We start from the raw sequence: 24,585 nt of genomic DNA on the forward strand, positions 1-24,585 counted from the left end.
CTACTTTTAAAAGCCCATGTTAATTTACTCAAATATTTAGTGTATGTCTTTTAGGTGGAGGGCATTATGCTAATCATTATGGAAACCTAAAAAGCATGGCTTTCATGAAGTTTATAAACTTACTGTGGAAATAAGATTATAGGTATCTTACATTCTTTAAGTTATTATATGTTTGTAGATCGTGTTTTAAAATAGAGTTCTTGGCCGGGCGCGGTGGCTCAAGCCTGTAATCCCAGCACTTTGGGAGGCCGAGGCGGGCGGATCACAAGGTCAGGAGATCGAGACCACAGTGAAACCCCGTCTCTACTAAAAATACAAAAAATTAGCCGGGCGCGGTGGCGGGCGCCTGTAGTCCCAGCTACTCAGGAGGCTGAGGCAGGAGAATGGCGGGAACCCGGGAGGCGGAGCTTGCAGTGAGCCGAGATCGCGCCACTGCACTCCAGCCTGGGCAACAGCGTGAGACTCCGTCTCAAAAAAAAAAAAATAAATAAAAAAAATAAAATAAAATAAAATAGAGTTCTTTAGATATTTAGACAAACAGATGATCAATTTTCCTTGGCACAATCACAAAACGTTTCATTTAAAAAGTCGCAGGTGGTTGGGCGCAGTGGCTCATGCCTATAATCCCAGCACTCTAAGAGGCCGAGGCAGGCAGATCACCTGGCCAACGTGGTGCAAACCGTGTCTCTACCAAAAATACAAAACTTAGCTAGGCATGGTGGCGCATGCCTGTAATCCCAGCTACTTGGGAGGCTGAGGCAGGAGAATCACTTGAACCTGGGGGGCAGAGGTTGCAGTGAGCCGAGATCATGCCGCTTCACTCCAGCCTGGGCAAAAAAGCAAAACTCGGCCAGGCACGGTGGCTCACACCTGTAATCCCAGCACTTTGGGAGGCCGAGGTGGGCGGATCATGAGGTCAGGAGATCGAGACCATTCTGGCTAATATGGTGAAACCCCGTTTCTACCAAAAATACAAAAAAAAAAAAAAATTAGCTGAGGTGGTGGCAAGTGCCTGTAGTCCCAGCTACTTGGAAGGCTGAGGCAGGAGAATGGCATGAACCCGGGAGGCGGAGCTTGCAGTGAGCTGAGATTGCGCCACTGCACTCCAGCCTGAGCGACAGCCTGAGCGTCTCAAAAACAAACAAACAAACAAAAAACCAGTGGCAGCTACATCATCACTAATCATCAGAGAAATGCAAATTAAAACTACAATGAGACACCACCTTACTCCTGCAAGAATGGCCATAATGAAAAAGTCAAAAAAACAATAGATATTGGTGTGGATGTGGTGAAAAGAGAACATTTTTGCACTGACAGTGGGAATGTAAATTAGTATAACCACTATGGAAAACAGTATGGAAACTACTTAAAGAACTAAAAGTAGAGCTACCATTTAATCCAGCAATAACCTCCCAAAGGAAATGAAATCAGCCAGGTGTGGTGGCTCAAGCCTGTAATCCCAGCACTTTGGGAGGCCAAGGTGTGTGGATCACCTGAGGTCAGGAGTTTGAGACCAGCCTGGCCAACATGGTGAAACCTTGTCTCTACTAAAATACAAAAATTAGCCAGGCCTGGTGGCAGGTTCCTATAATCCCAGCTACACAGGAGGCTGAGACAGGAGAATCACTTGAATCTGGGAGGTGGAGGTTGCAGTGAGCCGAGATTGTGCCACTGTACTCCAGCCTGGGAAACAGATTGAGAAGCTGTCTCAAAGAAAAAAAAAAAATCAATTATATGAAAAAGATACATACACGCACGTTTATAGCAGCACAATTCACAATTGCAGATATGGAGCCAACCTAAATGACTATCGACCAATGAGTGGATTATAAAAAGTGTGGCATATATACACCATGGTATACTACTCAGTCATAAAAAGGAATGAAATAATGGCTTTTGCAAAAACTTAGACGGAGCTGGAGGCCACTATTCTAAGTGAGGTAACTCAGGGATGGAAAACCAAATATCATATGGCCTCACTTAAAAGTGGGGCTAAGTTATGAGGACAGAAAAGTGTAAGAATAATATAACGGACTTTGGGGACTAAGGGGGAAAGGTTGGGGGTGAATAAAAGACTACATATTGGAGGTGAAACCCCGTCTCTACTAAAAATACAAAAATTAGCTGGGCATGGTGGTACGAGCCTGTAATCCTAGCTACTTGGGAGGCTGGGGCAGGAGAATCGCTTGAATCTGGGAGGCAGAGGTTGCAGTGAGCCGAGATCGTGCCACTGCACTTCAGCCTGGGTTGGGCGACAGAGCGAGACTCTGTCTCAAACAAATAAACAAACAAACAAACAAACAAACAAACAAACTACATATTGGGTACAGTGCACGATGCTTGGGTGATGGGTGCAGCAAAATCTCAGAAATCACCACTAAAGAACTAGTTTCCCAAAAACTACTGAAAAAAAAAGTGGCAGCTAAATTAAGCCCTAAAGAATGGTTAGGATTTTCACATGTAAAGATTACAGGCCGGGTATGGTGTCTCACGCCTGTAATCTTAGCACTTTGGGAAGCCAAGGCAGGAGGATTGCTTGAGCCCAGAAGTTCGAGACCAGCTTGGGCAATATGACAGAACTTCGTCTCTACAAAAAATACAAAGAATTCATCAGGTGTGGTGATGTGCACCTGTAGTTCCAGCTACTCAGGAGGCTGAGATGGGAGGATCACCTGAGCCCCAGGAGGTCAAGGCTGCAGTGAGCTAAAATTACGCCACTATACTCTACCCTGAGCGACAGAGTGAGACCCTATCTCGAAAAAACAACAACAAAAACAACAACAAAATACATTACAGATAGGAAGGCATTCCAGACGGAGGTAACTGCACAAAAGTATGGAGGTTGAAAGAAAGCACTATGTCTGAAGCAGGGTTTCTCAATCTTGGCGCCACTACCATTTTGGGCCTGATAATTCTGTGTTGTGGGGGGTCTTGCCTGCACATTTCTGTACACTGTAGGAGGTTCAGCAGTATACCTGGCCTCTACCCACTAGATGTCGGCAGTAGCCCCCAGGTTGTAACCACCAAAAATGTCTCTAGACATTGTCAGATGTCCCCTGGTGAGTGGCGGTACTGGGCAATATCTCCTCTGATTGAGACCCTCTGGCCTTTCTAGGAAAGAAATTAAAACAGGTTTGTTGTCATGTCAAATGAAGTATAAAGAGGCTACCATTTGCTATATGTATAATGCAAAGGATACCTAGTCAAGTTCTTTCTTGGAGGAAATAACTATCAGAAAGCCATAGTGGTATTTACTGTACATGATTTTATGAATGAAATCAAAGTCTCTATGATTCTTCTGAGGGAACCTAGAACAATTCTTATTCTGGAAAACTCTGTATAGTCAAGAGAGTTAAGCAAAACACAGAACACTACATAACAAGCTTTTATGTAAAAGTAATTTTACCTTGTCTTGCTGTGTATTCATTGTCTTCAATTAACCTTGCTAAACCAAAATCTGCTATTTTGCACACAAGATTTTCTCCTACAAGAATATTAGCAGCCCGAAGATCTCGGTGAATATAGTTCATTCTTTCAATATATGCCATACCATCAGCAATCTTGGAAAAACAAAAAACACAAGACATATGATACAAAGGGAAGCAGAGAGAAGACAATTAAGGTTAACGTCAAATTGTATCACTGAAAATCATACTATCACAGAAGTGGATGATGGTAACAGGATATAGTCTAGAAGATAACACAGGAAAACCAGAAAACATAGTAAAAATGCAGGCTAAATTCAGATTTTAAAAATCTAACACTGGCTGGAGGCGGTGGTCCACATCTATAATTCCAGCAGTTTGGGAGGCCGAGGCGGGCGGATCATTTGAGGTCACGAGTTCGAGATCAGCTTGGCCAACCTGGCGAAACCCTGTCTCTACTAAAAATACAAACATTAGCTGGGTGTGGTGGTGCATACCTGTAATCCCAGCTACTCGGGAGGCTTAGGCAGGAGAACTGTTTGAACCCAGGAGGCAAAGGTTGCAGTGAGCCAAGATTGTGTCACACTGCACTCCAGCCTGGGCAACAGAGCGAGACTCAGTCTCAAAAAAAAAATAAAATCTAGCATTACTCTGAAGACCAAGACTAACCCTCCTAATGTCTTCTTGTATCAGTGGTTAGGAGAAGAGATAAATCACAAGGTAATTTAGTGCCTCTGGAAACAAGCTCATCAAGGTCCCTATCAGGCACAATCTAAGATGACACAGTGATAAAGGTATTAACCACAAGGTGGAGGCTCCCCAACTACTGCTTGTAGGCCAAATGTGGCCTGCAGCCTGTTTTTGCATGGCCAGAGAACTAAAACTAAAACGTTTTTTACATTTTGAGTGATTGAGACATGGTCTCACTCTGTCATGCAGGTTGGAGAGCAGTGGTGCAATCTTGGCTCACTGCAATCTCATATTCTGGGCTCAAGCAATTTTCCCACCTCAGCCTACTGAGTAGCTGGGACCTCAGGCATGCACCAGCACACCCAGCTAATGTTTGCATTTTTTTGCAGAGATGGGGTTTCACCATGTTGCCCAGGTGCAAAGTGCTGAGATTACAGGAGCCATCTTGCACAGCCTGGTTTTTACATTTTTAAAGGGTTGTAAAAAGAAAAAAGTATGACAGATTGGATGTGGCTCACAAAATCTAAAATTTTTTTTTTTTGAACAAAAATGGATTGCCAACCTCCCCTACCACAGAGTGTCTAACTCAGAAGCATGAACCGGCCTGGCATATGCCTGTCGCCTATGTATAGTTTCTCAGTATAAAGTTTTTCTGAATTGTCAGATTCTGTGGACATTTGGATGCTAGGAGGTAAGATTCCCAAATCAGCATGTCAACCAAAGCCAATAATAAGGCCTCTCAAATAGCTACCACATATCTGAAGATAAACTTTTAACAGTTTTCACTGTATATTTAAAACAAAAAGAAAAGTAAAAAAGTTCCATTTTAAACTGCATATATACCATCTTAATTCTTGTGTTGGACTATACTAAATAAAAAATTCAGCATACACTTTAGATTACTAATATTTTCTTTGGAACAGCACTCATCCACTTTAATTTTCTTAAAATTATCTGTTGAAATATGAATACATATAGACTTTACATTTGTGGAAACATCTATTTTCTTTTTTTCCAAGACAGGAGTCTTGCTCTTGTTGCCCTGGCTGGAGTGCAATGGTGTGGTCTTGGCTCACTGCAACCTCTGTCTCCCGGGTTCGAGTGATTCTCTTGCCTCAGCCTCCTGAGTAGCTGGGATTACAGGTGCCCCCCACCATGCCTGGCTAATTTTTAGTATTTTTAGTAGAGATGGAGTTTCACCATGTTGGCCAGGCTAGTCTTGAACTCCTGACCTCAAGTGATCCACTCACCTTGGCCTCCCAAAGTGCTGGGATTATAAGCGTGAGCCACCGCGCCCGGCCAGGAAACATCTATTTTCTAAGAAACCATATGATACAAGACAGCACTGGACTAAGAGTTATATAGCTGGTTCTAATACTGGTTCTGTTACTAACAAGTTATGTGAGTTTTAGATACCTCCGGTCTTTTGATACTTCATTAATCTGTAACATTAAAAGCTTGCATCGGATTATCTCTAATGTTCCTGCCAGTTCTAAAATTCCATTATTGGCCAGGTAATCCCAACACTTTAGGAGGCTGGGGTGGGAGGATCCTTTGAGCCAAGGACTTTGAGACCAGCCTAAGCAAAATAGAGATCCCTGTGTCTACAAAAATATATATATTTTAAAAAATTAGCTGGGAATGGTGGCCTGTGCCTGCAGTCCCAGCTACTCAGGAGGCTGAGGTGAGAGGATTGCTGGAGCCCAAGAATTCAAGGCTCTTCAAGCAGGGAGCTATCAGTGCACCACTGCATTCCACCCTGGGTGACAGAATGAGACTCTGTCTCTAAAAAAATAAAAAATAAAAATAAAATCCCACCATTTCACTACATAAACTATAATATTCTGGTAAGATTATTCTACATTTTAATATACACTTTCAATTCAAATGGATACATGCATATATACAGATACCTGAGCAGCCATATCAACCAGCTGTGGAAGCTTCAAATACTTTCCATCTCCTTCCTTAAGGAAATCTAACAAGCTTCCTGTAACAGACAGTAAGATATTCATACAAAATAAGCAAATCTTATATTAGGATTGAAATGAATACTCCACCCCAAATCACAACACAGAACTTCTTAGCTTTTCATTTTTTAAAATTTTGTGCAGTTTTGGAGTTTCTAAATAATTATCTAGATCCCAGAAGAGGTCTCTAAGCTGAAATTTTGAAAACTTCTCCTGATAACATACGCAAAAAAAAAGAAAATGCATTAACTTTACCTGACAAGAGGCATTTTTTCCTTGCTTTGATCAATATCCCAATTCTGATTCAGGAAGTAGTATTAAATACTTACATAATTTTAAGTAAACCTGATTCAAGAATTCAGACAACTAGGAATATCTTGGGGGTAGTTAAAACTAAATACAGGTAGCTAAATGAGTTGCTGTCGAACTACTGCTGTGACCAAGCTCTCTCTGAAAACTACCAAGTACTATGAATAACAGCAAAGAAAAAGGCTAGAAGTCTGATTATGGCTTCTCTATTATTTGTTAAAAGCTTACAATGTACTTGAATTTAATCAAGAGAAAACATCACACAAACCCAAATTAAGGCACATTTAAAACATAAAAGTGGTCTATTCTCTTCAGAAGTAACAATGCTATGGAAGACAGAGGAAGGTGCAGGAATGGCTCCAGATTAAAGACGACTAAATAGAAATGACAACTAAATGGAATGCCTGACCACAAACTGGATCGGGGCAGTGTAGTCGGTGTACTTACTGGTCCAGAGCTAGGGAAACCAAATTCCAGGCGAAAGAAAAAACATGAAGAAAATCATGAAAACAAAGAGCAGAACAGTGGGTTTATGTTGGAGTGCATGGGGCAATGAGTTTGAACAGATTATCAAGGGACAAGTGCTAAGTGAATACCAACATGAGGAATTAAAGAGTTTTAAAAATAGAAAGGACTTTTGTTACCTTGTATTCTAAATCTCTCCCGTCTGGAAATAATTGTTCCCAGTGGTCTGACAACACAGAATTCTACCATGTTCTCCCAATTAAGTAATTTTTAAATTAATATACAGCGCTAAATGGGCTATTAGTCTTACCTTCATTATATTTCTTATGCTCCCAATGTATTTTTTAATTGTTAAAAGTCTTTATCTGAAACCGAGTCTCGCTTAGTCACACAGGCTGGAGTGCAGCGGTGTCATCTTGGCTCACTGAAACCTCTGCCTCCCAGGCTCAAGCCATTCTCGTGCCTCAGCTTCCCAAGCAGCTAGAACTACAGCATGAGCCACCAAGCCCGGCTATTTTTTGTATTTTTAGTAGAGACGGGGTTTCGCTATGTTGGCCAGGCTGGGATCGAACTCCTGACCTCAAGTGATCTACCTGCCTCAGCCTCCCAAAGTGCTGGGATTGGAGGCGTGAACCACTGTGCCTGGCCTGCTTCCAATACCTTGATTTAAACATCTTCCCTCTCCTTTTCTCCCTTTTCTTTTTTTTTTTGAGACAGGGTCTCATTTTTTCACCCCAGATGGAGTGCAGTGGCACAAGCACAGCTCACTGTGGCCTCAACCTCCTGGGCTCAAGCAATTCTCATGCCTCAGCCTCCTGAGTAGGGACTACATGTGTGTGCCACCATGCCCTGCTAATTTTTTTAGTTTTTGTAGAGATGGGGTTTCACCATGTTTCCCAGGTCAGCCACCATGCCTGGCCCTCCCTTCTCCTCTGGTTCATCTAATATACTCTTTGAAAGGGCATATTTGGCCTGGGTGTGGTGGCTCACACCTGTAATTGCAGCACTTTGGGTGGCCAAGGCAGGCTGATCGCTTGACCCCAGGAGTTCCAAACCAGCCTGGGAAACAGGGAGAAACCCCATCTGCAGAAAAATACAAAAATTATCTATGTGGGGTGGCATGCACCTGTAATCCCAGCTACTTGGGAGGCTGAGATGAGAGGATCACTTGAGCCCAGGGAGGTCGAAGCTGCAGAGAACTGTGACTGCACTCCACCCTGGGGGATAGAGTGAGGCCCCATCTCACAAAAAACCAAAAACAAAAAACAAACCACCAAGCAAACCAAAAAAATGCCGTATTTGGCAACTGTTTGCAGTATACATTCCTTCCAAAGAGCGCCAGGTGCTTTGGGTCTTTAGGTGTGTTCTGGCTATCAATAAATAGGCTGTACCATTTCTTAACTTTCGGTTTCAGTCCCCTTTTGTGGGGAAAACTTTTCCTATAGCAAATACATAACTTGTAGTTGTCCCTGTCACCACTAGATGGAACTACATCATTGGTCAAGATAGACTACTGGAGAAGGTGACATAATTAGTGACTACTGTATATTATTGGTTCAAGAGTAAAAATAACAACAATAAAGCAGATGGAATCAAACACATAAAAATCAGGGCTGTCAGCTTATCTGCTGACTTACTAATTCCTCTTCTAAAGGATCATTTGCACAGGGAAAAAGAGGAAAGAGTATTAATATCTTTATCCTCCCCCTAACCCTGTTACTGAAGATCCCATCTTGTGGTCTAGAGTTTGGGAAAATGAAGAAATTTCCATTGAAAGCAGTGGGGAGGCCAGGCACAGTGGCTCATGCTGGTGATACCAGCACTTTGGGAGGCCAAAAAGGGAGGATTGCTTGAGGCCAGGAGTTCAAGATCAGCCTGGGCAACATAGTTGAGACCCCAGTCTCTATCCAAAAAAAAAAAACAGTGGCGAAAAAAGTTCCTAGAAGTCCTGAATATAGGAATTATGTTTATATTAAAATGAGAAAACTAATTTATTTTAACTTTACCTTATTTCTTTGCTTTAGTACTAAAAATGTAAGTATCTTCCTGATTTTATCATTTTAATTAAATGTGTACAGACAATTTCTATTTTTCACCTTTCTAGCTTTTCCGTTTCTTTTAGCCAAACTTAATTTCAAAATTAATTCAGCTTGCCTACTTTTCCTTTTAAACGTCATACTATCCTCTGGAATAACTGGATAACCACTATTCCATTAAACAAAGTCAGGTTTCTTCTATTCAAATGTCTATAGAAAAATCTTAAATTAGAAAACGGTATACGATAAGTCTATATGCATATAAATAGAAATAAAGACTCTTAAAAATATTATCAACACGAATACCTAAAGAGATACTAATACATACCTTTTGACATAAATTCAGTGACAATGTAAATTGGCTCTTCAGAAACAACAGCATATAGTGGGACAAGTTTATCATGTCTTAATTTTTTCATTATCTGAGCTTCTTGAAGGAAAGCTTCTGGCATCATTGTACCTGGTTTTAGTGTTTTGATTGCTACTTTTGTGGTTCCATTCCATGTTCCTAAACAACACATTTTATGAATTTATATTTTAAAGGATTTTAGACCAAACTTCAGTAAACAGCACTTACCTTAAATAATGAAACATATTTTATCATAAATTGTTGCACTTTAACCCACAGCTAAACAATGACAGAAAACAAAAATTCAGGCTTCTTACCCATCCACACTTCGCCAAAACATCCTTGTCCTAGTTTAACCTCTAGTCGCAAAGATTCTCGAGGGATTTCCCAAGCATCTTTTGCTAGACCTTGAGTCTGAGGTTTCACGGTTGGACACACAGTTGTTAACTTGTGGCATAAACCATCAGCATGTTCTAGATAAATGAATAAACTACACTGTAAAATCAATTACAAAAATTACGGGGTACGTAGTGTATCAATGTTTTAAGTTTACACTGTAGAAAAACAAAAATAGAAGTCCTTTCGAGTTTTACTCTAAAAACACAAAACAAAAAGGGAGTTGTCCATAAGAAGCAAAACATGAAATATATATATATAAAAATATATAATATAAATATATATAAGTGAAATATTTTGTAAAATTTATTGTTAAGGCCAGGCACAGTGGCTCATGTCTGTAATCCCAGCACTTTGAGAGGTTGAGGCGGACGGATAACGAGGTCAGGAGTTTGAGACCAGCCTGGCCAATACGTGAAACGCTGTCTCTACTAAAAATACAAAAATTAGCCGGGCGTGGTGGTGCATGCCTATAGTCCCAGCTACTCAGGGGGCTGAGTCAGATGAATCGCTTGAACCCAGGAGGCAGAGGCTGCAGTGAGCCAAAATCGTGCCACTGCACTCTAGTCTGGGTGACACAGTGAGATTGACTCAAAATATATATATATACACACACACACACACATATATTATTTACTAAATACTTAGTATGTATATACTAATATATAGTAAATATATTAGCATATTTGCTACTTAGTATAACTTAAAATATATATATATATTTTAAGTTATTATTTACTAAACACTTAGTATGTTCCAGTACTGTGCTAAATTCGTACTTTACAAATATCTCATATAAATGAAGCTTTGAAAACATATGCAACTTTCCCCCAAGGTCCTGCAGTTAGTAAATGGTAGAGATGGGATTCAAATCAAGGTCTGTCTGCTTCTAAAGTTCTGCCTTTGTACACTGGGTTTTATTAATTTTCAAAGAGAATGTTATCATTAAATGTTATATTTAATAGCCACTAATTTGTAACAGGCATACCAAAAATCAAAGAAAAAGTTTATTTAGGATCATTTAGGAGATTTTTTTTTTTTTTTTTTGAGATGGAGTCTCACTCTGTTGCCCAGGATGGAGTGCAACGGTGTGATCTCAGCTCACTGTAACCTCCACCTCCTGGGTTCAAGTGATTCTCCTGCCTCAGCCTCCCAAGTAGCTGGGCCTACAGGCACACGCCACCAAGCCTGGCTACATTTTTTTGTATTTTAATAAAGATAGGGTTTTGTCATGTTGCCCAGGCTGGTCTTGAACTACTGACTTCAAGTGATCTGTCCGCTTCAGCCTTCCAAAGTGGTGCGATTACAGGTGTGAGCCACCGTGCCAGCCTTTTTTTTTTTTTTAAAGAGATGAGGTCTCGCTATGTTGCCCAGACTGTTCTTGAACTCCTGGCCTCAAATGATCCTCCTGCATCAGTAGTTGGGATTAAAGGCACAAGCCACCATGCCTAGCAGGAGACTGATTTTTTAAATAAGGGAGACACAAAGTCAGGGAACCCTAGATTCATAACGGCTTAACTTGTGAATTCTGCTTATACAATCTTTCTTATTGAAAATGAGACATGTTCTCTCCTATTCTCACTAAATAACCACACAAATTCACATTGTGACAAAGGCAATTACAAGTGATGCCACTGCTTGGTAACATGCTTAATCAATGTCAAGATTGCTGGTTGACTTGACAGACACAGTTTGTAGCTAGCTGTCATTGAAGACATTACCATGGAAACATCCCCTTTCCCAGTATTAATCATATAAAGACTTTCAGGGGCATTCATATACCAAATTGGTAATGAAAAATTTTGAGACAGAAGATTCTAATATTAAATACCTTCAGTCCTTGAAAGACAAAAAATGTCTATAATCACTGTAGGTTAATTTTCTAGGATAAGAAAAATGTATCATCAGACCAAATTTCATTGGATTTATATTTAGGAAAGCTTATGTGATCCAGCCCATGCAGAGGAAGGTAATCCTTCTGACGTAGCTTTTTCTGCTACCCAATGTTTAGTTTTACTTACTAAGTGTCCATAAATATTTGCTTTTAGGTTTATTTTCACAATGTACATGTGACGAAATGAACTCCAGTGTAAATACTATGCCAGTAAGATATAAGGACTCAAATGATGAGAGTCTATTAGCACATTATCTGAGTAGCACGATTCAAGTACTAAGTATTACCTGTTCCTCCTTTTAAAACTAGAATACAACAGACATTTATTGGGTATGTATTATGTGTAAATAAGTGTGTTAAATCTTAAGAGAAATGAGGATATGGATTTTGTCCTCATAAACTAGAATGTGAAGAAATAATTTTTACCTTCGAAATATTCACATACCTGTGTAGTGTTTCACCAATTTCTGCAGAGTATCAAATTGTGCTCTGGTTGTGATATAGTATCCACCATTGTCAAGCTTCCTAATTTTGTAGTGTTTCACATTGTCACCCCTTACCTCATCCCAATCACGAATAGAGAGGGAATAAGCACCTGGGTGAAAAATAAAAACTTTCACTATATCTTTCTCAAAATACTGCCTCAAGAAATTTTATACTTACACTAATATAACAATATTCATACCTTTAGTAGTTTCACTCTCTCTTACTAAGAAAATACCTCGTTGATTTCCAGGATTCAGAAGTAATCTTTCAGCATCTTTTCTCCCCATTTTGCCAAAATACCATCTGGAAAAAAAATTAAGTGTTTTGAATTGAAAAGTATGAGGTTCAGAAAAATTATACACAAGTGTCAGTAAGAATGGATTGGGATAGGTTTGGATGACAAAGAATAGCTAAGAGAACACAGCTCAAAATACAGGAAAATTTGAGTTTTATTGATTAGTAATATCCAAATATTACTGTTAGAATATACTTACACTCTTATAGTATTTCCATGTATTAACTACTCAATATGTCTCTTAAAACTCCACCTGACAGTCACAGGAACAGTAAATGGAGAAGGAAAGGCAGCAAAATAACAGACCCTTTCTGTCAGTGACAAATGGAAATATTAAGACTATGACAGGAAGAATAGAAGTGGTTCCCTGGTAACAGCATCATCATCTGTATTCAGTAAGACACAAGTATATCATACCCAAATTATTAGTAACTCTTAAATATGTGTGGGTTTAATTTAATAAGGTTTTGTGAATAAAATGACAGTGTCTGCTGTGGAAGAGCTCACAGAAAACTGCAGAAGACAAAAACAGAAAGTAAGAAGCACCATAGTAGAACAAAGAGTTATTGAGACACATTACAGGTCATTAATAAAAGCAAACAAACATTGATAGAGCACCTATCATATGCAAGGAACTCTGTTAAGTGTTATAATATGAAAATAAAGTAGCATTTATGAATCCCAGATAAACTGGTTTAACCTAAAAGTAGTATGTCACTGAAGGTGAATTTTGACTTTTTAAAAGTTGCAAAAATAGGACACAGAGCTCCCATACACCCTACAACAAACCCTACAACTAGGTTCCCCAACAGCTAACACTTTGCTTTGTCATACTCTCTCTGTCTCTTTATATGTATGTGTGTACATGTATATATAGATACATATTTTTTCTTAACTAATTTTAAGTTGCAAACATGCTGAATTATTACCTCAAATACTTCAGTGTGTACTTGCTAAAAGAGGATACTTTCCTACATTAACTACAATGCAAGTGCCTAAAATCAAGAGGTTAACATTCATATAAAACTAACTGAAGGTAATATTTTTTCATGGTCATATTACTTTTATAATCATAAAGTGGTAATAAATCTCTGAAATATTTAAAAATAGTAAAACTTTAAAGAATGTAGTCTTTGGGCCAGGCGTAATGGCTCACGCCTGTGATCCCAGCACTTGGGTGGGAGGCTGAGGCGGGTGGATCACTTGAGGTCAGGAGTCAGCCTGGCCAACAGGCAAAACCCCGTCTTTACTAAAAATACAAAAATTAGCTGGGCATGGTGGTGCATGCCTGTAGTCCCAGCTGCTTGGGAGGCCGAGGCAGTTATTGCTTGAGCTTGGGAGGTGGAGGTTGCAGTGAGCCGAGATCACGCCACTGCACTCCAACCTGGGCGACAGAGCCAAGACCCTGTCTCAAAAAAAAAAAGAAAAATGTAAGTGTCTGATATGTATGGGATGCATATATACACCAATATACCCATCCATACCAGCACACCCCCATATATAAGCTGCAAGTTAAAAAATAAGTCAAGGCAGGGAATGAGGATAATCTGAAGGCAAATTTTTGAAGTGAGACAGCCTGAAAAATATGCAAAAGGTTTACAGATACATATTTAAGTGAAAACACAAGAGAGACTAGGCATAAGGAAATATAATTGATGCAGATTCGTTTATGATCCTACTCTAAGCAAATACTATGATGTTAGTTATTAATTTTTAAGTAACATCTATTAATACGATACATTAGCTGAATTAAGACTGGTATGTAATTCTGTGTGTGTAAAGTTGTGGCTAAGTAGAATGTGCATTAAAACATTTTAAAAATCAAAATAATTAATAAAATATGAGGTAGTGCCATACTCTTCTGCCTGAATGGAATCTGCAGGCGCTACATAATTGCTTGGGATATAACCATTCTTTCCTGTAGCGATTGATCTTGCTTCCCACCAATCTCCTTCCCTGCAACACATAAAACAGCAATCACCGCAAGGTAGACAATTGCCCAAGGTACAAAATATTGCAGTGCTATCTTCCATCTGAAGTAAACGAAGGGTATTACTTTCATTTTTTATTTATACATTCATTGGATCAAGAATTAAACTTGAACGATATTAAAAAATAGGTTACATGAATTAAAGGAAGCACAATTGCATACTGCTGTTCCAAATAAAGCCCCAAAACCCTACACACTTTCAGTTATAAGATTTCTTTTTTTAACACAATTCTTTCAACCTAAGACAGACTATGGTGAATAAAACAATTTGGGAAGTAAATCTTTCAAATTACTCCGTTTGTTTTCTTTTTTTTTCCTAAAGCTTTAAGGTGTAAGCTGCATGCCATAAAATTCCCCCATTTAAGATGTACAATTCACTAGTTTCTAATATATTCAGAGTTGTACAACCATTATCACAATCAATTTTAGAACATTTTCATCGCCCCCAAAAGAAACCCTGTACCCATAAGCAATCACTCCGCACCCCCAACTCCCTCCAACCACTGGCAACCCCACTCATCAGCTTTCTGTCTGTCTCTATGGATATGCCCACTGCATGCACTTCATATAAATGGAAATATGTCATTTATGTGGTCTTCTGTAACTGACTTACTTGGCATAATTTTTTAAAGGTTCATCTAGGTTATAGCATGTGTATCAGTAGTCCATTCTTTATTGCCAAATGCTTTTCTCTTTATAGTACATAAAATTGTAATATTCTTTTTTACTCATTTTAGATAAAAAAACAAAAAAAACCCAAAAACACCACAATGCTCTAACAGTCCTGTAGCCAAACAATTAACAATGAGCAATAAAGTTAAAAACTGAATTGATGGGCCAGGCGCAGTGGCTCAAGCCTGTAATCCCAGCACTTTGGGAGGCTGAGGCAGGCAGATCACCTGAGGTCCGGAGTTCAAGACCAGCGTGATCAACATGGGGAAACCCGGTCTCTACTAAAAATACAAAAATTAGCCAGACGCAGTGGCGTGCACCTGTAGTCCCAGCTACCTGGGAAGCTGAGGCAGCAGAATCGCTTGAACCTGGGAGGTGGAGGTTGCAGTGAGCCAAGATCATGCCAATGCACTCCAGCCTGGACAACAGAATGAGACTCCATCTAAAAAAAAAAAAAAAAAGAAAGAAAAAAGAAAGGAAAAAAAAAAAAAAAAACCACTGCATTTCTGGTCGGGCGCAGTGGCTTACGCCTGCAATCCCAGTACTTTTGGAGGCTGGGGTGGGCAGATCACCTGAGGTCAGGAGTTCGTGACCAACCTGGCCAACATGGTGAAACCCTGTCTCTACTAAAAATACAAAAATTAGCTGGGAGTGGTGGTGTGTGCCTGTAATCCCAGTTACTCAGAAGACTGAGGCAGGAGAATCGCTTGAATCTGGGAGGCAGAGTTTGCAGTCAGTCAAGATCATGCCATTGCACTCCAGCCTGGGTGACAAGAGAAAAACTCCATCTCAAAAAAACAAAAAACAAAAAAACCCTGAATTTCTAGAATAATGCATACTTATAAACATGTTATCTAGAAATATTCCAGTAAGACCAAAATTAAATTATAGTTCAGAACATGAGAACTATGTGTGGTTTATAACACATAAGCCCTCATTTTTTCAAAATTAATGTGAAAAGACCAAATATAATCAGTCTTTAAACAGGAAGACAGATACGGGATTTGTTACTAAAGATTAAATGCATGTTTTGCTTCACCGAAGACAAAAATTGAAAAGGTACTGTCCAAATTAAAATGTTATCAATGCCTAGATAAATTTGCTCTCTAGAAAACGAATGGAAAATCCCTCAGTAATTCAAATATTTAGAAACTCATACACTTGGTTTGTGGTTCCTCATATATACTAAGCACTTTGAGATACATAAACCAAAAACCTTGTATTTGATCCTGCTAAGCATTCATTGATTCATTCTAACATTACTGAACACCTATCAAGTGACAGACTTTAGAGTGTGCTGGAAATAAAAGTAAAAAGACAGTCCTCGACTTCAAGGAATTCACAGTCTAGAGCTGGGTTTTGCAACTTCAGCACTACTCACACCTTGGACTTGATCATTCTTTGCTGTGGGAGGCTGTTGTGTGCATTTTAAGATATTCACCAATGTCCCTGGCCTCGACTCACTAGAAGACAGTGGCAGCACCCCAACTGTGACAACCAAAAATGTCTCCAGATATTGACAAATGTCCCCTGGGTGATTCTGTCCCAGGTTGAGAACCACTGGTCTAAAAGAATGACAAGCAAGTGACAAATTGTCATTCAAAATGCGATGAGAGCTATGATTGAGGTTTGCATAGGTTGCTATGTAAACATCTAAGACAGATACTTAATTCAGCAGGGGATAGGACTGGGCCAGGCAGGGGAGGAAGAATGTAAGGAAAGGCATCCTTGAGAAAGGACATATTAACTATATTTTGAAGGGTGAGTAGGATTAACTAAATAAAGGAAAGAAATGGAAAGATGAGACATCACATTCCAGAAAAAAGAAACAGTATGTGTGAAAGCATGAGAGTATGAGAAACTCCAGCATACTCAGAAAATTGCAAGTAATTCAGTATGCCTGGGTAGTAGAGTCAGAAGAGGGGAGAAGCATATAGTAAATTCTCAATGAATGATGGCTGTTATCATTGTTGTTTTCCTTTTATCTTGATGGCAAGTGGTAGGTACTGAGTAATTTTAAAAGTAGAAGGATATGACCATATTTTATGTTCTGGAACAATAACTGGTAGCAGATGGGAACAAGGATGGAAGAAAACATGACTGGAAGCAAACAGACCATAAATACATACTTTGAGAAGCTACAGAGTGGTCATTATGCTTGCTAATGAAATTATTCGATCTACTTTCTACAATGAGCATCAAATTTTCTACAGTGTACCTCTAGACTTTAAAAGTCTAAGAGTCACATAAGGAATAAAACAACTTAATTTCATCAATTGGAAAGTACATGGGTTCCTTACCCAACTTTTTCCTTTTTTTTTTTTTTTTTTTTTTTTAATAGAATGAGATAAGATCTTTAAACCATCTGGTACTTAGAAAAATAGGAGCATCGAATTCTCTTCCTAAAATTAAAAAAAAAAAAAATACACTTACATGTACCCCCCTCAATAACTCTTCATTCTTAAATCTCTGTTTATGGCAGAACCACAGCAGCACAAATGGTAGAAGTAATAACTTCTGGCTACAGCAGCAGTGTTACGACATGCCTCTAAAGAAGCCAATGCATCGTTAAACCCAGTGGGCAGCGCATGCCCTACCTCTCTCATCTCTGGATCAACAACTAGCTCAGCAGTTTCAGTGTAAAGACCAGATTTCTGTCAGTATTTCTCTCACAAAATATTCATGACACTTACGTATTGTTAATTATTTGAAATCTTTCACCCTTCTTAAATGAAAGGTCTTCTGTAGTTCTAGCTTCATAATCATATAAGGCCACAAATATAGTAACACCACCTATCAGAGGGAAAAAACACCAAGGTAAATTATGTAGCTAAGTTAACAAAACAGAAAAAAAGAACTATTGCCAGCCCAAAAAGAGAAAAAAAAAAAAAAAAGCTTAAGGATAGTTTTTACTGTAGTCTCCAGAAACTATTTTTAGAAGTTGGAGCTACTGAATAATTTTAAAGTAGAGAGACATGACCATATTTTATGTTCTGGGACAATAACTCAATAACTGGTAGTAATAACTAGTCTTAAACTGTCTGAAGACCTTCCATACTACTACTATATTCTGCAAATTGTAAAACTCTGTAGACTTGGAGAAACAAATTTAATTTTGTTTCTTTTTTTGAGACGAAGTCTCACTCTGTCACCCAGGCTGCAGTGCAGTGGTGTGATACTGACTTGCTGTAACCTCTGCCTCCTAGGTTCAAGCGACTCTCATGCCTCACCCTCCTAAGTAGCTGGGATTACAGGCATGTGCCACCACACCTAGTTAATTTTTTTCTATTTTTAGTAGAGACAGGGTTTCACTGGGTTAGGGAGGCTGGTTTTGAACTCTGGCCCCAAGTGATTCGCTCGCCTTGGCCTCCCAAAGTGCTGGGATTACAGACGCAAGCCACTGTGTCCAGTCAACAAATTTAATTTTGACTCATGGTTGCAACATCTCTGGCTTGGAAGTGTAGTCAAATTTCAAATCAATTATTTGACAGAAAAAGCATTGATAAGCACTATAAACAAGTGAGGCAGTGTTCTTCATATAAATAATGAATGAACAATTGCATCTAATCATTACCAGTATTAACTAATTTACTAGTTCTAGCAAAATTATTACATATTTAACACTTAAAGATAAAAATGTCATGTTCTGTCTTAAATGGTATCAGATGGTCACAGCAGCTCATGTCTGTAATCTCAGCACTTTGGGAGGCCAAGGTGGGCGAATCACTTGAGGCCAGGAGTTTGAGACCTGTCTGGTCAACATGGCGAAAACCCGTCTGTACTAAAAATACAAATATTAGCCAGGCATGGTGGCGCATGCCTGTAATTCCAGCTACTTGCGAGGTTGAGACAGGAGAATCGCTTGAAACCTGGAGGTGGAGGTTGCCATGAGCCGAGATTGTGCCACTGCACTCCAGGTTGGGCGACACAGCGAGACTCTGCATCAAAAAAATAAAATAAAATAAAATAAAATAAAATAAAATAAAATAAAATGGTATGGATGATATGAATTATAAAGTATAAATTCAAAAACTAAACTGTCATATTTAGCATTATGTGCAGATGCTTAAAGAGATTAGCATCCTGAACAGCCAAACTATTATTTGCAAACAAAACAAATAATAAAACAGATGTATACAATATGCATGACCATTTCAATGTTAAAATCATTCAAGGCAGGTATTCAGGTTAAAAACCCCATAATAAATTAATATTCTTTTTAAAAACGGTATATATTTATTGTATACAACAGGATGCTTTGAAATATGTCTACTTGTGAAATGGCTAACTAGAGCTAATTAACATATGCATTGCATCACATATCATTTTTGTGGTGAGAACACTTAAAATTTCGTTAGTAGTTTTCAAGAATACAATATATTGCTATTAACCATGTTTTACAATAGATCTCTTGCCTCCTCCTATCTAAATTTTGTATCCTTTGGCCAACATATTTTTAATTTGAATATATATATGCTCTACTCAATATAATCCCACTGACTTGTCAGATCAAAAAAAATTTTTTTCTTTCTTGAAATGGGAGTCTTGCTCTGTTGGAGTGCAGTGGCACAATCTTGGCTCACCACAACCTCACCTCCTGGGTTCAAGCGATTCTCCTGCCTCACTGTTCTGAGTAGCTGGGATTACAGGCGTGCACCTCCATGCCCCGCTAATTTTTGTATTTTTGTAGAGATGGGGTTTCACCATGTTGGCCAGGCTGGTCTCAAACTCCTGACCTCAAGTGATCTACCTGAGTCGGCCTCCCAAAGTGCTGGAATGAAAGGTGTGAGCCACTGTGCCCGGACGACATATTTATTTGGATGTCTAATAAGCATTTAAAATCTATTACAAAACAAAGCTCTTGATTTTTGTCCTCTAACCTGTACCCAAGTCTTTCCTATCTAAGTAAATGGCCCTACTATCTAATCAGGTACTCAAGCCAAGTCCATTACTAGTGCTATCAGTTTTACCTCTAATATACTTACTATTTACTTTCCATTTCCACTGCTGCTACCCTAACCCAAGTCCTTGTCATCTCTCATTGGGGCTGGGTGGACTACTGAAAGTGCTAGTCTCATCTGCTTCTACACAGCTTCCCTACCATCCATTCTCCACACAGCTATCAGAGTCAGTTTTTCGCAAAAGAAAATTCAATCATGCAAATCCTTTCTTAATCTCTTCAGTAGTTTCTTCCTAGCTTTGAATAAAACCTAAACTCCCGACCAGAGTCTATGGGGTCCTGAGTAATTGTGGTCTCCTAACTCTTCAATCCCATATTATACAATTCTCCCCTCTGTTTATACTCAAAACTTCCAAGTCTCCCTGTATCTCCTAAATGTTGCATTTGTTATTCTCTCTCTCTAGAAAGCTCTTTCCCAGGATTGCACATAGGTAGGTCATTGTGGCTAATCAAATCTCAGCTCAAGGCTGGGAGTGGTGGCTCACGCATGTAATTCCAGCACTTTGGGAGGTCAAGGCGGGTGCATCACCTAAGTCAGGAGTTCAAGACCAGCCTGGCCAACATGGCGAAACCCCGTCTCTACTAAAGTACAAAAAAAGTTAGCCGGGTGCCGTGGTGCATTTCTTATCTTAGCTACTCGGGAGGCTGAGGCACAAGAATCGCTTGAGCCTGGGAGGCGGAGCTTGCAGTGAGCTGAGATTGCACCACTACACTCCAGCCTGGGTGACAAAGGGAGACTCCATCTCCCTCCCCCCGCCAAAAAAAAATCTCAGTTCAAATGATTTCTTTTTGAGATAGCTTTCCCTGATTAACTGTAAGGCCTTCACCATCATTCTAGTTAGTTCCTTCACAGCATTTAAGGATCATTAATCATCCATCCTGTTTAGTTGTTTATTCACTAATTATTGTCCAACCCTCTATAATGTAAGCTCCATTAGGGCAGAAACCTTGTTTGTCTTGCTCAATTCTCCATACCTGATACACAGACACTGAGTTAATAAATGAATACCCCTAATGGAGTATTTTATATAAGTAAATTGCTTTAGGTAACTAAAGTGTGTCTTTTTTTTTTTTTTTTGGGAGACGGAGTCTCGCTCTGTCGCCAGGCTGGATTTGCAGTGGTGCAATCTCGGCTCACTGCAACCTCCACCTCCTGGGTTCAAGCCATTCTCCTGCCTCAGCCTCCCGAGTAGCTGGGATTACAGGCACGAGCCACCACGCCCAGCTAATTTTTTTGTATTTTTAGTAGAGATGGGGTTTCACCATGTTGGCCAGAATGGTCTCCATCTCTTGACCTTGTGATCCGCCCGCCTCGGCCTCCCAAAGTGCTGGGATTACAAGCATGAGCCACTGCGCTCAGTCTAAAGTGTGCCTTTAAGTATCAATACTCAACCATTTTAGATCACTATCTTTCCCAAACATAATTCTAAAAGTAAACTTTTGCTAAAGACTGAGAAATGCCCTCATGGCCATCTACTACTGAAGTATTCAGAGTTAGGGGGCTGGAATTAAGACTGTAATTGACTTAATATGCATAACTTCTCAAATGAAGTCTAACAGAATCAGTGTACAGCAGTACTATGGCTTTTTTTTTTTTTTTTTTTGCGACAGAGTCTCGCTTTGTCACCCAGACTGGAGTGCAGTGGCGCAATCTCGGCTCACAGCAATCTCTGCCTCCTGGGTTCAAGCACTTCTCATGCCTCAGCCTCCCGAGTAGCTGGGACTACAGGCACACACCACCACGCCTGGCTAATTTTTTGTAATTTTAGTAGAGACAGTGTTTCGCCATGTTGCCCAGGCTGGTCTTAAACTCCTGAGCTCAGGCAATCTGCCCACCTCGGCCTCCCAAAGTGCTGGGATTACAGGTGTGAGTCACCGCGCCTGCCCTCGCTATTGTTTTTGGTTCAGTTGGAACAGACTGAAGAAACAAATGTATAGTCAGTCCATGCTTGTAGTGGGGATTTATCTTTTGCCCCCACTGGCTATTAACGAGGACATATATTGCTTGATTTGACGCTGGCAGCTGTTTTGCCAAGCCTAAGGATAAAGACACTCCCAAGGGCTGCAGAAGAGAGATAAAGAAAGCTGAGTCCTTGATGACACCACAGAACTGCTGTGTCAAGGAACCCTGAAACTCACCCTACCTTTTTAAGCCAGCTATACTTCGTTACTTCAATGAAAAAGCATCCTGATATGGGACCCTTTACAAAAGAGCTCATTTTCTCTCTTTTAAAACTGTTTGAATCTACTTTTTTAAGAATCTTCCTTCTCCATGAAAGGTTGTCAACTATCACTTCTTGCTATTCTGTAAAAGGATATGATAATGTAATAATTGGAATTCTGGAACAGGACAATAAATCTGAGCTCTCCTACTTACTGTGACTTGGGGGAAAATCATTTCAACTCTCTGAGCTTTAGGATTTTTCTTTTTTAAATCAGCAGCATCTGGGAGAAACATTCTATTATCACTACTTCACTGTCACTTAATTAACATCTATTAAGTAACTACTATAAGCCTTTAGCACTTTATAATCCTGAGAAGTTGTCAAATTCTTAAGGGAAAGGTATATGTTTTTAATCTTTATGTTCCCAGTGCCTACCACACAGTGGGGTGGGTGGGGGGAGCTCAATAACTATTTGAATAATGAGTTAATAAAATAATTAATGACATGATCCAGTACATAATCACCATCAGGTTACCACCAATTTTCCAGAACCATACCCATGTATACAATAAAACTAATTTTTATGTTAGAGACTAATTTTCACATACAATTATTTGAGAAGTCCTCAGGTAAGGTATCTTTCTTTCTTTTTTTTTTTTTTTTTTTTTTTTGAGACAGAGTCTTGCTCTGTCGCCCAGGCTGGAGTGCAGTGGCGCGATCTCGGCTCACTGCAAGCTCCGCCTCCCGGGTTCATGCCATTCTCCTGCCTCAGCCTCCCGAGTAGCTGGGACTACAGGCGCCCACAACCGCGCCCGGCTAATTTTTTTGTATTTTTAGTAGAGACGGGGTTTCACCGTGGTCTCTATCTCCTGACCTTGTGATCCGCCCGCCTCGGCCTCCCAAAGTGCTGGGATTACAGGCGTGAGCCACCGCGCCCGGCCGGCAGGTATCTTTCTTAAAGGCAGACAAGACTTAAGTATATATTACCCAAGGTGATGTTCTCAAACAGACAATGTACTTGTCTATTTAAATCTCACCTGTTAAACCAGCAGGATATGAACTTGGCACCACTGAGAATGAGGAAGATGCACCTCCAAAAGGTGTTACCCCTGAGGATCCTCCAAATGGTGTCATGGAAAGACTGCTGAAATTAACTGCTGTTCCCTTTGCTGAAGATGATGGACATGGTGACGCTGTAGTGGGTTCTGCTCCATAATGGCTCACACTTGTACTGACAGGCTCTGGAGTATTTTCAGGTCTGTATTTAATGGCTGGACTTTTGTTTTCTTTACTTTTAATGCAGCCCATTATCAAATCTACAGAGACGATAAAACAAATATTTTGAGAGTCAGTTAATACACAGGATACTTCAAAAAGACAGGGTTTGAAAAATCATTTTAAGAAAAGCATCTGCCATTCCTGCAAAAAGGAACATTAACAAAACAAAAAGAAAGCTGGAAACGAGGTCTCTTCCCCTCATTTATCTTTATTACAATTTGCAAAAGCCTTACTCCAGTCGCTTCATTCTCCAACTCAATCACCTTTAATAGTCCAATGACAACATGCCACAGTATACTGGGAAAACCATGGCTCTGAAGCCAGAGAGGCCTAAATTTGAATCCTGGCTTCCTACTTAGTAGTGGCGTGATCTCAGGGTATGTTGCTTAACCTCTATGCACTCCAGTTACTTGAAAAAATATCGCCAGGTGCGGTGGCTCACGCCTGTAACCCCAGCACTTTGGGAGGCCAAGGCGGGCGGATCACGAGGTCAGGAGTTTGAGACCATCCTGGCTAATATGGTGAAACCCCGTCTCTACTAAAAATGCAAAAAATTAGCTGGGCGGAGCTTGCAGTGAGCTGAGATCGCGCCACTGCACTCCAGCCTAGGGGACAGAAACTCCAACTCAAAAAAAAAAAAAAAAAAAAAAAAAAAAAAGAAAAGAAACAAAAAAAGTATCTGGGGGCCAGGCACCATGGCTCACGCCTGTAACTATAACACTTTGGGAGGCCTAGGCAGGCCAATCACTTAAGGTCAGGAGTTTGAGACCAACCTGGCCAACATAGTGAAACCCTGTCTCTGCTAAAAATACGAGAATTAGCTGGGCGTGGTGGTGCACACCTGTAATCCCAGCTACTAGGGAGGCTGAGGTACGAGAATCACTTGAACCCGGGAGGCTGAGTTGCAGTGAGCTGAGATTGTGCCAGTGCACTCCAGCCTGGGTGACCAAAAAAATAAAAAATAAACAAGTATCTAGGTGATAAAATTATCTGTAAAAAAAAGGAGAAAGAAAGAAAACACAACAGAAAAAAAAAAAAAAGAGAAAAACCTACCTCATAAAGTTTACCATGAGGATTAACTGTATTACAAATTCTAGACGATCTGGCACACAATGGGTACTAGCAAATACTGTTGTATTCTGTCTATACCAGCACTATGCCAACAGAAATATAATCTAAGTCACAAATGTGAGCCACATAATTTA

General features: G+C 39.8%; 1 protein-coding gene across 10 annotated transcripts in view; it reads right to left on the reverse strand.

Annotated features, from left to right (window-relative positions):
• The window catches only part of YES1 (YES proto-oncogene 1, Src family tyrosine kinase), a 145,286-nt gene that overhangs the window by 11,454 nt on the left and 109,247 nt on the right, over window positions 1–24,585 (reverse strand). For 9 of the 10 annotated variants that reach the window (XM_050767649.1, XM_050767650.1, XM_050767645.1 and 6 more), the window contains 9 exons: window positions 23,140–23,418; window positions 17,671–17,770; window positions 14,173–14,271; window positions 12,220–12,323; window positions 11,980–12,129; window positions 9,562–9,717; window positions 9,224–9,403; window positions 6,029–6,105; window positions 3,407–3,560 (listed from right to left, as the gene is read on the reverse strand). In XM_050767649.1, the coding sequence (XP_050623606.1) occupies window positions 3,407–3,560; window positions 6,029–6,105; window positions 9,224–9,403; window positions 9,562–9,717; window positions 11,980–12,129; window positions 12,220–12,323; window positions 14,173–14,271; window positions 17,671–17,770; window positions 23,140–23,410 (1,291 nt within the window). In that variant the 5' untranslated portion in view covers window positions 23,411–23,418. Of the gene's footprint in view, window positions 1–3,406; window positions 3,561–6,028; window positions 6,106–9,223; window positions 9,404–9,561; window positions 9,718–11,979; window positions 12,130–12,219; window positions 12,324–14,172; window positions 14,272–17,670; window positions 17,771–23,139; window positions 23,419–24,433; window positions 24,535–24,585 lie in introns of all 10 variants that reach the window. The other variant, XM_050767646.1, reaches the window with a different exon arrangement.

The sequence above is a fragment of the Macaca thibetana genome, chromosome 18, assembly GCF_024542745.1.
Source record: "Macaca thibetana thibetana isolate TM-01 chromosome 18, ASM2454274v1, whole genome shotgun sequence".
NCBI lineage: Eukaryota > Metazoa > Chordata > Mammalia > Primates > Cercopithecidae > Macaca > Macaca thibetana.